The 14,598-nt window shown below is 50.2% G+C and overlaps 2 protein-coding genes across 2 annotated transcripts; both read left to right on the forward strand.

The window, feature by feature from the left end:
* Positions 1-7,035: 7,035 nt before the first annotated feature.
* On the forward strand, positions 7,036-8,490 carry A1O9_03539 (uncharacterized protein; the record flags this gene model as incomplete). Its single annotated transcript, XM_013409103.1, has 1 exon — positions 7,036-8,490. One exon carries the CDS (start codon positions 7,036-7,038, stop codon positions 8,488-8,490), a length of 1,455 nt encoding a protein of 484 aa, XP_013264557.1.
* Positions 8,491-9,300: 810 nt separating this feature from the next.
* A1O9_03540 (uncharacterized protein) lies at positions 9,301-11,916 on the forward strand (the record flags this gene model as incomplete). The annotated part of the gene is made up of 2 exons (XM_013409104.1): positions 9,301-11,649; positions 11,713-11,916. 2 exons carry the CDS (start codon positions 9,301-9,303, stop codon positions 11,914-11,916), a joined length of 2,553 nt encoding a protein of 850 aa, XP_013264558.1.
* Positions 11,917-14,598: the final 2,682 nt, after the last annotated feature.

Genomic DNA, 14,598 nt, shown 5'->3' on the forward strand with positions numbered 1-14,598 from the left:
GTCTAAAAAGGACAAGAAAAAGAAGCATCAGTCTGTCTTGACTAACCCTCTTAATGAACCAGAGGTTCCGATGAAGGACAACGCGAACAATTTTGAAGATTTTCCGACACAACCAATAGTTACCACAGAACCCAGTATGATAGCGGCTCCATCAGATCCCTCGATTGAAGACCATTCTAGCAATCAGCCTGATCCTGTTGTTGAAGACGAGTGGGGCTTCTCAATCAAAAAATCGAAGAAGGAAAAGGAACGCCAGTCTGTTTTGGCTACTCCTCCCAACGATCCGGACAATTCAATAGTTGGCGTTGTAACTAAGGCGGAGGATCAACCAGTGGAACCAATAGCTCCGAAGGGATCTGACCTGGTTGAGGCCTTATCACACCCTGCAATTGAAATAGGCTCTAGCACTCAACCTGATCCTGCCGCAGTGGATGATTGGGCCTATGCGACGAAGAAAGACAAGAAAGACAAGAAGAAGAAGCGCCAATCTGGTTTCGCATCATCAACCCTAGCCAACGAGACTCCTGAACCGGATTCTATGGCCTCAACACAGGGTCCCCTCCAAAACGCTGATGGGAACGCCGAATTGGATGATTCAGTTGGGTCGACGCGGGGATTGATATCTGACGTGTTATTCAGAGAGCCGGATACAGTCGTTGACCAACCCGCAATTGGAGAGGCTGAAGATCAGCCGGGGCCAACAAGATCGAAGAAGTCTAAGAAGGATAAGAAGAAATCCAAGATTGTAGCCGATCTACCTGTTTCTGAACACGACAAACCCTTTGCCATGGCAGAAGCACCAACTGATTATAGCTCTGAACGCCTTGAAGAAGCAACTCCTCTAGATGGCACGTTGATAAGCGCTCACGAAGATTCTATCACTCAGGCCGATCCTACAGTCAAGCCTGTTCTTAATCCAGACTCTACTGTCACTGGAGATTCAGAGACCAAAGCTGTTGATGGCGATTCCAAACTAGGGACACTTGTTGATGCAGTTTCTGTGGCCGAGATACCCCTCGCTGGAGACAACGAAGATGTAATGGACACACTGCCGAGCCAGGAGCCTATTCAAAGAGATGATAATGTCTTCGGCACGAAGAAATCAAAGAAGGACAAGAAGAAGAAGAAGAAGTCTCCGTACGATTGGGATGATGCAAGCGTCCCTTTGGACACCGGCAAGAGTTCTGACAAAAAAGCCGCGTCCAACATCGACGACACTGGAGAGATATTTAGCATGGAACCTGACCTGCAAAACACATGGCCTGTATCCCCTTTACCCTCAATAGAAGGTCCCCTCCAGCCACTAGACACCCTAGAGAATTCCGGCACAGATGGAGCAGACATGGGTTTGATGCAGGATGGCACAACAACCACTGCCCAAGAGATCATAGAAGACAATGCTCCCCGCGAATTGCCACAGGGCCCTGCAGAGTCTTTAGATGTTGCTCAACCCAACGTCGATCTGCCACACTCTGGCACGCCAGCGCAAGAAGTGGACGACTTTTGGGCTTCATCTAGCAAGAAGTCGAAAAAAGACAAGAAGACTCGAAAGTCCATCCAAGCATCTAGTGCACTTGGTCCGAACACTAGCTATGATGACCGACGTCAGCGGATTGAAAACACTTCACAGGTACAACACCCTTCAGACTACTTCGATGCATCAACCAAGGAGGAAACTGAGCCCAACGAGCGCTCGGAAACTGTTCTCGAGGACGAGCGGAATTTTACCTCAAACCCCAAAAAGGGAAGCAAAAAGTGCCGCGTATTCACTTTTGACTCAAGTTTCGACACCTCGGTCCCTTCGATTATACCTGGCGAGACCCCTGACCAGCTGCAGACTGTTGTAGATGAACCAGGTGAGGTGGGTGCTCCTGAGAATGACAACGCCCCGGCCGTCCCTCCCACGGAAGATGATTGGGCTCCTTCCAGAAAGACAAAGGAAGATAAGAAGAAAAAGCGGCAATCAACCCTGGATGAACCCATTTCCAATGAGGGCGACCAAGTAACAATTACTGAGAATCCAACAAGTATGAATGAGACCAACAGGATTGAAACTCCCCTTGCTTCAATTCCCGACCAGCAGACCAAACAAGCAACTGTAGAAGCTGCTGAGGAGGACGAATGGGCCCCGACGAAAAAGTCTAAGAAGGATAAGAAGAAAAAGCGACACTCAACCGCGGATGAACTCATCTCAAATGAGGGTGCCCAAATAACGACTCCTGCGGACCACCACCGGACAAGCGTTGATGCTGACGCCACTTTGGTAGCCCCGAGCTTCTCACTTGGGGATCAGGAAACAAAGGAGCCAGCGACAGAAGCTGTGGAAGAGGATGAATGGGCACCGATCAAGAAGTCTAAGAAAGAGAAGAAAAAGAAGAGACAGTCTGCTATAGAAGAACTAACTATAAAAGAACCCGGTCATGGAAGCCTGAATGAAGACGCCACAATGATAACTCCCCTCGCCTCAATTGCAGACCAAGAACCAAATCAACCAATGGCAGAAGCTACCGAGGAGGATGAGTTGGCGCTTACCAAGAAGTCTAAGAAGGATAAGAAGAAAAAACGGCAGTCTACCTTTGACATCCCCTTTGAGGAAGATGATGGTAGGATCTCCACTAGTGGAGCAGAGACAAATGAAGAAGTGGCCACCGTTGATCCTGAAGGTATTGACATTCCAGAGACCACCGCAGAGCAAGCCATGGTAGGTTCAGATAGTAAGGTTGGGCTAGGTGCTGAGTCGAACGAGCATTTTTCAGCACTCGTAGTGCAACCCCGATCAGAAAGTCAGAAGGATCTCGAAAGCGTCAACTTGGACACCAAAGATGTTGCCACAGAGCCATCTCCGAACTATTTGAGCAGTTCGCATCGCGGAACAATTGGAGGTGTACTTGAGGACCAACCATTCCAAGAAGAACTTTCAGTAACAACGGACCCACCAGGGTCACGGGGCAAGTCTGTCGACATTGGTGGTTTCGTTCCCGCTCGGCAGGAAGCGATCAGCGAAAGTGTTGAAGATGGTATCAACCCAGTCGAGACATCCTCAATGACGAAGCCAGTTGAGGCAAATCCCGGTATTGTTGATATTGGAAGTTTGCAGGGCACCGAAACGCTCAAGTCACCAGACAGAGGCATTGCCAATGATGATTCGAGTCCAGCTGATGTTGAAACAACTGAGCCAGCATCTATAGGAACAGACCTCGAGGGCGAGACTGTCAAGGAAACCCGGACTGAAACTGAGTTCATAACACCTGCTAAGAAGTCAAAGAAGGACAAGAAGAAGAAACGAGCGTCGACTTTTGAAGACACGGTCGAGGAGCCTAAAGAAGAAGTGGTCGATCCACCTGAGCATATGGCCATTGATACTCTGACAGGTGAGCCAGCTCCGGCCGCAGAAACCCAAGCGGAGTTCGTCATTTCATCGAAAAGGTCCAAAAAGGAGAAGAAAAAGAAACGCCAGACAACGTTTGATGAGGCGTTCACAGGTCAACAAGACACGCTTCCAGTACAGAACGTTGAAATTGAGCTAGAGCAAAAACCTTCTTTATTAGATCCAGCCTTGCCACCAATGTCGAACGACGTGAAGACTCAAGAATCGCCTGACTTCACTGATAAGAGCATCTCAACCGGAATTCTTAAACCCAAGGATTATCTTGATCCTAGCAACCTGAAGGACGGCCTCGATAACGAGAAAGAAGAAGCTAAGCAATTTGTCAATACTCCTCAATATGCAGATCTATCAGCCTCTCGTAGTTTAGATCTACCTAGCAAGGATGCGGCTTTGAAAAGCCAAGGCCTGGACCACGTAACGGTCGCTGAACCTGAATGGGGCTTCTCGAGGAAACCCAAGAAAGATAAAAAGAAGCGTCAGTCGATGTTCAACGAGACTGTGGTCAAACCACATGAAGATGATGGTGTCACTTTAGGTGCAGATGCATCTAACAACGAATCCGAAGAGATATCTCCAGATACTCGACTTGAAACAGGCGCGTCCGCGCCAGAACCAGGTTGTGGTTTTGAGCAAGTCACCCAAGAAGCCAAAGGAGTCATCCCCACCACCGAATCCTCTCAACATAAGGCTCCCGTCGAGTTCGAGTTTGAAACCCCAAAGAAGTCGAAAAGGGATAAAAAGAAAAACCTACAGTCAGACTTCGTTGAAGATGACTGGGAAACTCCACGGTCAAAAGAAGAATCTGTAGATTCTTCTCAGCACCAAATAGACCAAGACTCTGTTGCAACTAGCGGAGATAAGACTGTTGAATTGTTCGCTCAAACTGATACTCTAGACAGGGCAGACGGTACTGAGCGTAGTGCAATTCTCGAGCAGCAAGAACGCTGGGAAGAGAAGCAATTGAACGAGCAGCGAGCAGCGTTGACCAACGAAACTACTTTACACGAGCAAAGCGTCTCGGGAACGAACAAAGATGCTACGGAAGAGCACAGCACATTCAAAGGTGTTATGGCTGCCGTCAGCGCCGCTGCTGCTGCTGCTGCTGTACTCGACGCTGAGTGGGCTACGCCGTCAAAGAAGTCCAAGAAGGAGAAGAAGAAGAAGAAACGACAGTCTACATCCGAGGAAGGTACTCTTGACACCTCAGCACCTGGAACTCCCTTGATGGAAGAGACACCACTCGAGGATATTCCCAATCAAGGCCCTTCAATGAACGACTCCATACCCGTAGAAGATCGAAGCTTTGCAGGGAAGAAATTGAAGAAGAACAAAAAACAAACTAAAGTGGAAGTTCTGGGAGACGGCGTGCAGACATCGGGGACGGGCACTCCAAGATCCACTGATCAATTCGACACTGCTGTTCAAACGCCCTTAGATTCATCGGCCATCACAGAAACGATTGATAACCAAGAGGAAATTCTTCACACCAGCGAACGGCCAGAAAATCCACCTGAGGACTACGTCCCTGCTGTGGACAGGAAGAAGTCGAAGAAGGACAAGAAAAAGAAGAAAACGTCTTCACTCTGGGTGGACGATGACAATCAACGTGCTCTTAAGCCTAGAGAAACGGCAACAAGCGTTCTTGAAGCCGAGGACTCTTATGTTCAATCGAAAATGGATGGCACAGGTCCTGAAGACTCAGCCCCTGTTGCCCAGCCCAAGGAGTCTGCGGCCATAGTACTACCAAATGAGATGGATTCTGATGACCGAAGCCAGCCTATGTTTCATGACGAGGGGGACAAGACTCGGCAACAGGAGATCCACCTTTCGCACAATCCCGAACCATCTCATGAACCACAGCTTGAGGAATCTAGTTCAAGCTCAGTGTTAAGGCCTCGAGACGAACCGATCGAGGATGACATGGAGGGTGTCATTTCGTCAGAGAGGTCCATATCTGCGCAACCAGAAGCTGCGACGGATAACCAGCAAGAGAATGACCTCACATCGCGATCGCCTATCCTTGACGACGTGAGAACACCACGCGGCACCAAGAGCAAGAAAAGCAAGAAGGAGAAAAGGATCTTCGAATTCAATGGAACAGAAATGATCAATTCCCCACTAATCAAACCCGAAGACGAAATGGTCCCCCCTCGTTCCATGGAAGGTTTAATTGACAATCAAGTTCACTCCGCAGACGCTTCCCCTGAACAAAGCAATAGTCGTGGTCAGCAAGTGTATGAGGATCCCGAACCTCTCTCAGACGTGAGTGCCACGACACGAGAAAGACGGAAGAGACGGCGCTCACCTCCTGCTTGGGCAGGCGAGGAACCTGAGGATCTACCAAGGAATCGATCGGTGACTCCACCTCCTGAACATGACGACTTGATGGACACTGCCCTTGGAGTAGCTGCCGGACTGGGATTTGGAGCGGCCGAGTATGAATCGACTCGAAGTGCCCGCCCCAGGTCCTCTTCGCCTGCTCGGAGACAATCGACAGGCTGGTCATTTGCCAAACTTGGACCAGGCGCTAGGGTTGGCCAAACGGAATCTAATAGAGATAGTGGCGTACAGTTCGAATCGCCGATTCTCGCAGCAGACCAGGCCTCGTCGAACCGAGATAGTGGGTTCGTTTCTGAACCCTCAGAGCGTCAAAGGGGCGGAAAATCCCGGGGCTTAGACATCTCACTCCGACCTCCTCGACCACAGTCACCAACAAGCTCGACCGAAGATGTATCAAACAATCGGCAGGGAAAAGTGGGCAAGGACGAGAAATCAACCTTAGAAACCCCAAGGCGACAACCGTCCCCAATTGATTCCACTTCTAAAGAGCGATCTTCAGTTTTGTTCAACTCTTCGCCGGCAATACCAACTCCACTCAAGACCAACGTAGGGCCCTTCAGTCCAGAACTAGTATCAAGCCCTCTTCGACGAAGTCCAAGCATACATGGTCATCACCAGAGTCGCGAGGAGCTGAAACAGAAGGGCCGGGTCAGCCATGATCTTGAGCCGAGAGATTCGCTTGCATCGAATTTGATTGATCGATCCGCCAGAGCTGAAGTGCATCGGGATGCTTTTAGTCCAGGGCCTGACACGGCGGAACGTGCCTTTCTACCGCATAGAATGTCTTTGAACACCATCCGGGAGGATCCCGTTGACACCTCGGCAATAACAGGGGAAATCCATCCATTTGCAAGTCCACCCCTGTCTCTCACTCCTCATCCACGTGGCTCCAGGGACAACCTCAAAGATGTTGGTCTTGCAGCAGCCGTGGCGGCAGCTGGACTGACAGCACTCGCACTAACAAAGACGCCTTCACGTGACTCCGATCTGTCTCACGCTAAATCGCTTGGCAAAAGCAAATCGAGGACTTCGTCGATACGCAACCTCCGCGCGAACGCAGCTTCTCCCTACGATGCGATCAACGCCACGGGGGGACCATCCCATGTTCCTGTCAATGATAACGACATAGTTGGCTCTGGCGTCCGCGATAGGGACATGTCAGACATCTACGTAAGTACTCCAAGCAAGAATGTTTGCGAAGCGCTATGAGTCCCTGCTAACCGCCTTGTGTGTAGGATGGGTACGGCTCATACCCTGGTAGCCCCAGGTCTCCAACACGCCCTCCCAGTGTTCGGAGACGACAGAGCATGCAACAAATTAAAGACCTCGAGACCCGCTTGGACCAATTAGCAAATGAGAACCGTGCGCTTGTCGAGGCCAAAATGGTGGCCGAACAGCAACTCGAAGCAGTCCATTTCGAGCACAACCGATCGGAAAACACCAGCGGCCAGGAGTTGCAGGCTCTCTCGGCCCAGCTACGAGACCGTGATTCCGAGATCTCACATCTCAAAGAACAAGTCGCGTCGTTGATTGCAACACACGAGACATTGCAGAGAGAGCATGAGCATCACCTGGCCACACTTCAGTCGGAGCGTGAGCACGAGCAAGAATCAGCACGGGAACTCGAGGTGCTGCGTTTGCGACACACTGAGCTGTCCCAAGGAATGGAATCGATTGTCAGACACGAGATTGACACTGCACTAGCAGAGAAAGATGCCGAGATCCAACGATTACGACAAGACCTTGACGCAGCCCGCGAAAAGGTGCGGGAGCTACAATCACAGATATTGTCTGGAGGCGCAGACGAAGTGTTGACGGTACGGGACGAGGATTATTTTGACTCTGCCTGCCAGCAACTGTGCCAGCAAGTGCAGGGGTGGGTGTTGCGATTTTCCAAATACAGTGATACTAGAATGTGCCGAACCACTAACGAAGTGCGCGATGAGAAGATTGTGGATCGCTTCGACAATGCCATCCTTGATGGATCCGATGTGGACATATACTTGGGCGATCGTGTAAAGCGACGTGATGTTTTCATGTCGGTGGTGATGACAATGATCTGGGAGTATGTCTTTACTCGATACCTGTTCGGGATGGATCGAGATCAACGTCAGAAACTCAAGCAGCTGGAGAAGAACCTGGCAGAAGTCGGCCCGGCTAGTGCAGTGCATCAGTGGCGAGCTCTGACGTTAACGTTACTTTCGAAACGAGAGAGCTTCCAGGCTCAACGAGACAGCGATGCGGAGGCGGTTTCCCTCGAGATCTTCTCGACTTTGTCCAGATTTCTTCCTCCGCCACAAAATCTTGAGGGACAAATTGTTGGGACATTGCGCAATGTCTTGCACACGGCGGTGAACTTATCGATTGAGATGCGCATACAACGGGCAGAGTACATTATGCTCCCACCATTGCAGCCTGAATATGATACCAACGGGGATCTTGCACGAAAAGTATATTTCAATGCAAGCTTAATGAACGAGCGCAGTGGGGAAACGACCAGCAACGACGAATTGGAGAAGAACCAGGCTGTTGTTCGGATGGTTCTTTTCCCCCTGGTGGTCAAGAAAGGGGATGATACAGGTGTGGGAGATGAGGAGATCGTGGTGTGTCCGGCACAGGTACTGATTGCGCGCCCCGACAAGGGCAAGAAGCCACGAGGGTCTATGAGGGTGGCAAGCGGAGATAGCAAGAGTCTCCGAGCAGTCAGCACGCACAGTCTTGGGGCGATGAGTGGGATAGATACGAATGAGAATATGACCTGAGGAGAAGAGCGGTGGAAATATTTGAACTTCTGCATTGCGAGGGTTTTTCTGGGCAAGAATTTCTAATGGTTTGGATCGGACTGGATTTGCGCATGGATGTTATAACGATGTGACGAATTTCATCATGTATAATATAGTACGAGTATATTATAGTAAAATGGTAGGATGTGTGATCTCACTAGCTGTAGGTTTTCTAAGCCACGAAAGGTCAACTCAGTATCCTTCTCTACTACTATATTGCACACCGAGTATAGAACTCCGAACAAAGGCACATGATAGTAAAGACCATTACTCCCACTCGTATGAGTGTTGGGATGGAAGAAGGTTGGACATCAACCAGCGGAAGTGACGGCCCGCCAATGGTCACGATCGCTAAGGGCGCTTTCCCCCACAGAGGCTCGAGGGGCTCGTGTGCGACGAGTCAAGAACGGGAAGGAACGCGACAACCACAAAATCCCATTTGCACCTGCCTGAACTTTGAAAATCCTCCTTATCGCGAACGGGCCAACAGAATTGGGGCGCCAGCCAGGCTTGCAGGAAGGAGCTCCACTGCGCCTGCCTGCACCTTATAGTTGCACCACGTCATACAAACCTTAGTTACGGTACCTACCACAAAACCTTCATCAACTCAGCTCATCTTCAACTCGTGACATCTCTTTTGGCTTATTCACACACATACACCCACACGCTCACTCACTCTCACACACACACTCTCTCTCTCCCTCTTTCTTTCGATAGTGCCCACACATACTCCCTGTGCAGCTCATTTGTTGTTATTCGCACGGTCTTTACTCCCCCCCTCCTCCCACCATGCAGCCTTTGCCTCCTCCTTCCAACCGAGGCCAATCTTCTTCTTCAGCGTTCCAGTCCACAGATACCATAATCGCTCCTGCCACCGAGGGGAAAAAGAAAAGAAAACATCGCGGCGGCAAGAAGCGGAGGAATCGGCGTCAGTCTTTTGCTGCTCCTCCTTCAGAAGCATCTGCCCGTCCCAGTATTGCGGACGGCACCGACGATCCTTTGATTGAAGAATCGTCTCAGCCCTCGTTTTACAATCAAGCCTCCTCCAATCTCAGCCGGGATAGCCTCGACAGTGAAGCATTGCTTGACCATCGAGAACAGCCTTCCATCCGTCCGCGTCGAGAAAGCCGCCTAATTCCAAACATCTTTGCGCAATCCTATTCTGGAGGTTCTTTTTCTCGACCAGACAATACAGCCCGCCGCTCCTATCGCAGTCATCAAAAACCTTCCAGTCCTGGTGCTGAGCCTAATGAGGAGGACGTCTTTGATCATACTCCACTGCTTCTTGGCGCCTCTCAACGCAGGAGCCCCGTCGAAACTGGCTATGGCCTATTTAGAACAAAGTCCGATGATTCTACCCTCTCGGCCACGTCCAAAAAGCAGAAGAAGCGCACAAATGGCACTGTTTCCTCTCTTGCCAGATCAGATCCTACCTACGATGTCAACAATCCTCCTTCCGTCCCGACCAGCCCCAGCTTCGGTCCGCAGCATGACGATGTCATGGTCGATGATGGGAACTTCCTGCCTAGGTCACCTGATAGCAGAAGGAATCTCCCAGCTGCCACAAGAGACACTCTGATCGACATTGATGGTGATGGCGAAGGTGGTCCTAACTCCGCTCCCCCAAGTCCGAGACTCCGACCCGAAGGTCTACAACGTCACCGCGCCATGACTCTTCCTGTCGAGGGGGATGTCTGTTTCCCTGGTGATGAGGCTGCTTCCGAGGTTGCTGACGACCATTTCGAGCGAACGAGACATCCTGGCCGTGAATCGGGAGGCCCTCGGAGAAGACGTCGTCAACGTGAATGGCCGCAAGTCTGGGTGTTAGATGAGTGGGCTCGTCAAGAAAAGGAAGCCAGGGCCGGTGAGCGTCGGGCAAAGAAAATCAGCGAGCCTGTCTTCGTGAACGGAAGGCTTCGGGCGCCCAAAAATGCCTGGCATCGTGTTGAGGGAGATGTCCAGTATCGCTATACCTATTTCAACGAAGAATTCGAGAGCACCATTCACTCCGAATCCATCTCGGAACTGGTCCAACCTGGCTCCTCTTTCCGCGAATTGTTCATCCCTGAGCCCCCAGAACTCACTGAGTCCAGTAGTAGTGAGGATGAGGACCACCTTGACCAGCAGAAGGACGTGCTCCTGAGTGAAATGCAGAGTCCCAAAAGTCAGATTGCACAACTCGGGGGCCCTGCTGACATCTCGACACTCTCAAACAAGCTTAAGGTCGGTACTGAGCCCAACGGGAAAGGCTCTGAGAAGAACTCGGGATCAGTCACTCCACAAAAGAAGTCGACGCCTCCACGAACGCCCAAGACCAAGAAGTATGGCCCTCGTCCCACATTCTGGCTCGATGTTTTCTGCCCGACCGATCAAGAAATGCGGATATTGTGCAAGGCATTCGGCATTCATGCTCTTACTTCTGAAGATATCATGTTACAGGAAGCGCGTGAGAAGGTCGAACTCTTTCGCAATTACTACTTCATCAACTATCGAACATTTGAGCAGGACACCCAAAGCGAAGACTACCTGGAGCCCATAAACATGTACGTCTGCGTCTTCAGATATGGTATTATTACGTTCCACTTCTCACAAATTCCACACCCTGCCAACGTTCGGCGGCGAATAAGGCAGCTTTCGGACTATCTTATCCTTAGCGCTGATTGGATATCCTACGCCATTATCGATGACATTACGGATGTCTATCAACCTTTGATAACTTCGATTGAGGAGGAAGTCGATGATATTGATGACCTCATTCTCAAGTATTTCTCAAGGACCAATGAGCTAGGAGGGGGGAAGCAAGACCACAAGGACCCCAACAACGAGAAGGACCCTGACGCAGCCGAGACCTCGAGTGGGATGGAAATGCTGATTCGAATTGGTCAATGTCGCAAGAAGGTCATGTCGTTATACCGGCTACTAGGAAACAAAGCAGATGTCATCAAGGGTTTCGCCAAACGGTGCAATGAGCAGTGGGAGGTGGCGCCCAAATCCGAGATTGGCCTGTATCTGGGTGACATTCAGGATCACATCTTGACAATGACGGGAAACCTTTCCCATTATGAGACCCTTCTTGGGAGAGCCCACAACAACTACCTTGCTCAAGTCAGCATCAATATGAACGAGAGGCAGGAAAAGGTCAGTCCATAGTCTCGTCAAGTGTGGCTTCTTTTTCCATTACTTTTACTGACATTCTTATAGACAGCAGACGTCCTAGGCAGGCTGACGGTACTTGGAACGATCGTTCTTCCCATGAACATCATTACGGGCATGTTTGGCGGAAATTTCAAAGTCCCTGGCCAAGATGTCGACAACCTCAATTGGTTCTGGGCTACCACAGGGGGCTTGGTTCTATTTGGTATCATATGTTTCTACTGGTGCAAGAAGGTATACAAGGTTGTGTGAGCTCCGTTACGAGGCACCTTGGAAAGACAGGAAGCTTTGCTACGGGTTGAAGCGCTCAGGGTTGGTTGGTAGGTAGTTGATCTATCACAAATAGAGCCACGCTACATGTACATAGTGAGGATGCGTGGTCAGGTGTATATGCGACAAAGCTGACAGACAGAGGTTAGACTCAATCCAGAATTGGACAGCTCGCGCACCATCAACATCTCCACGTTCCTCCTTCTGTTGGCTAATGTGGGTGGCCGGGATCCGGACAGAATCTGGTTCAGCATGCACTATGGTCTCGGTGTTGACATGATGTTCATCAAACAATGCTTCTACTTACAGGATATTGACGGTTAGACTGCAGCTGCATCCGGGTGCAACAAAGGAGTCACTATAGATACGGGATACATACGCTTGATGTAGCTGCTTGCGGGTGCAACCCAGTAGTCGCTACACATTCGGTAGACATGTGTTTTGCGCAGCTGGAGAGGCTGCAACACCTTTCTTCATCTTCAGGATAGATGTTGGAGGATTTGGACTGTGCAATTGTACGGGCCAATCGATACCAGGCAAGTCAGCGTAGATGAATGAGATTTCTGTCCTCTTCTTCTACTCTATGGTCACCGTTCTGGTTTATATAGAAAATTACTAGGCAAAATGACCTCCTGGAGCCTATTTTCCATGATTCCAAAGCATTCCAGAGGCTGTAGCACTGACTCATTGATCGTCATCACAAGGTTGCCTGCCAGCCTGTTCCATCGATAGTCATTTAGGCGCCAACAATAGATATAGTTGACTATTAGTGGTGGGATGTCACAACTAGCCAGATACATTGAACGTGCCCTTTGTCCACTGGAGCTTTAGTTGTTATGTTCGATGTTCGACCGATGTCGATATCGAATCGGTCGAAAAGCATCGTCGCGTGGATGAAGCGCTGCTTACAAGGTTCCCAACCCTCCATCAAAAACGCCAGGCTTGACAGTGGCGTTCTTGACTTGACCAACTCTCCAGCAGCGCCCTAGACCATCAGACGTCGATGCTTAGCACTATGGTTATGGTGGTGGTGTTGGTGTTGGTGCTGAATGGCTGTGAGATCTCTATCAAAGCCCTTTTGCTTGACGTTCGTGATTGGTTCTCGGACTCTGAACCGCCCATCCAGCTCTGACCTCGAACCCGCGCTCTATAGCATTATTAGCCTTAACAAGGCCCAGTACGCAACGTCGCTCGCTCGTCAGCTCATGTTGGCCAGACGTGGAGAGGTCGCCGACTGGCTATGGATTAAAATGACCGGCGTTTGGAGTTCTCGTCTCACGCCCATTGCTTCTTCGTACCCGAGGCCCCTCTCAGTAGCGCGACACGCAGTTCTGAGATCCGAGAGCGCATCTCACGGTTTCCCCGTCCTCGTTCGCCTCACCTGACGACGGAGTCATCACCTTTGCCTCAGTTGTCACGCTCCGTTTCCCAATGTTGAAACTATCACAAGCCGAAGTTGTGTCGAAGACCAACTTTCTCTCTACCTTTTTACGCGCGATACCGAGAAGTAAGACATGAAAGACAAGATCCGCGTCTGCCCAAACTGGTCCGGCGCTCGCGTAAGTCCTTCCGTGTGGCTGGACGGTGTTTCAGTCGATTAGCCGAATGGTTAGAGCAATAGAAATGCCAAAATCGATTGGTCTGGAGCACGTTTGATGTCAATAATATTCGCTTCATGGAGCAATTTCTCACGTCCTCAGAGCGATATTCCTGGTTTTGTACGAAGTACTCCATATCGCTCTAGTACTAATTAAATTTCCGGAGTTAGCTTTCCATTTTTGAAGTTTTGATCGGACGGTGATATAACCGAAACTGCGCTAGATCTCGGGGTTGGGGAGGTGAGCCGAACTCAAGAGACCCAATTCCGGTCACGATTTCCCGCTTGGGGTGAACTCAGAAGCTCAGAATGTCGCAGACATGGAAGCGAGAAGAAGGAGCAGGATCCTGCCATGTGTTCTGGAAACGCGAAGTGTGTGCGATAGACGATGACTTTGGCGTACGGAGCAATATCCGCTGTCAACCATGTTTCTAGCGAAAGCGACTTGTTGCGATACCGAACTCTATGTGCCGTAAGGAAACGAGTGAACATGTACAGAGTACAAGCGCGGTCATACTCTCGACATGATGGGTTGTCCGATTGCATCATCTTTGCGGATGGCGACGTTGGGTGTCGTCAAGATACAGTGGGATCCTGACGAAAATTGGAACTTACCGTGCAGACAAGGCTCTGGGGATGGATGAGTGCTGATGATGTAGTTAATGGCACCGACAAGCTTGGTGGCGATGGAATCGATGGAACATACGAGTATGTAGTGCATATGGATCTATGGTGCTGCGACTCGCGCCAGGCTCGGGTGGGGAAAGGAAACATGAGCCATTCTGCGGATGTTATATTCTGCATTTCAGTCGGGACTCTGGACACGGCGTATGATCACCTGAGTCTTTTCGACATAAGGGCTCGGACGACGACTCAAGGTGCTCATTGCCTTCTTGAAGTGATTCAGGTCATCTAGTGCGGATAGAATGGAATATATTGATACTTTGTATAAGAGTACAACGTATATTTACTCGGTGGTCATCCCTGCCCCGAGGATGCTTCGATGTGAGGGGAAGGAGCGTCCCTCTCCGAATTTGTAAGTCGTACCCATGTCCCCCTGGAGGTAT

This window comes from Exophiala aquamarina, assembly GCF_000709125.1.
Source record: "Exophiala aquamarina CBS 119918 chromosome Unknown aczIA-supercont1.2, whole genome shotgun sequence".
NCBI classification, from domain to species: domain Eukaryota; kingdom Fungi; phylum Ascomycota; class Eurotiomycetes; order Chaetothyriales; family Herpotrichiellaceae; genus Exophiala; species Exophiala aquamarina.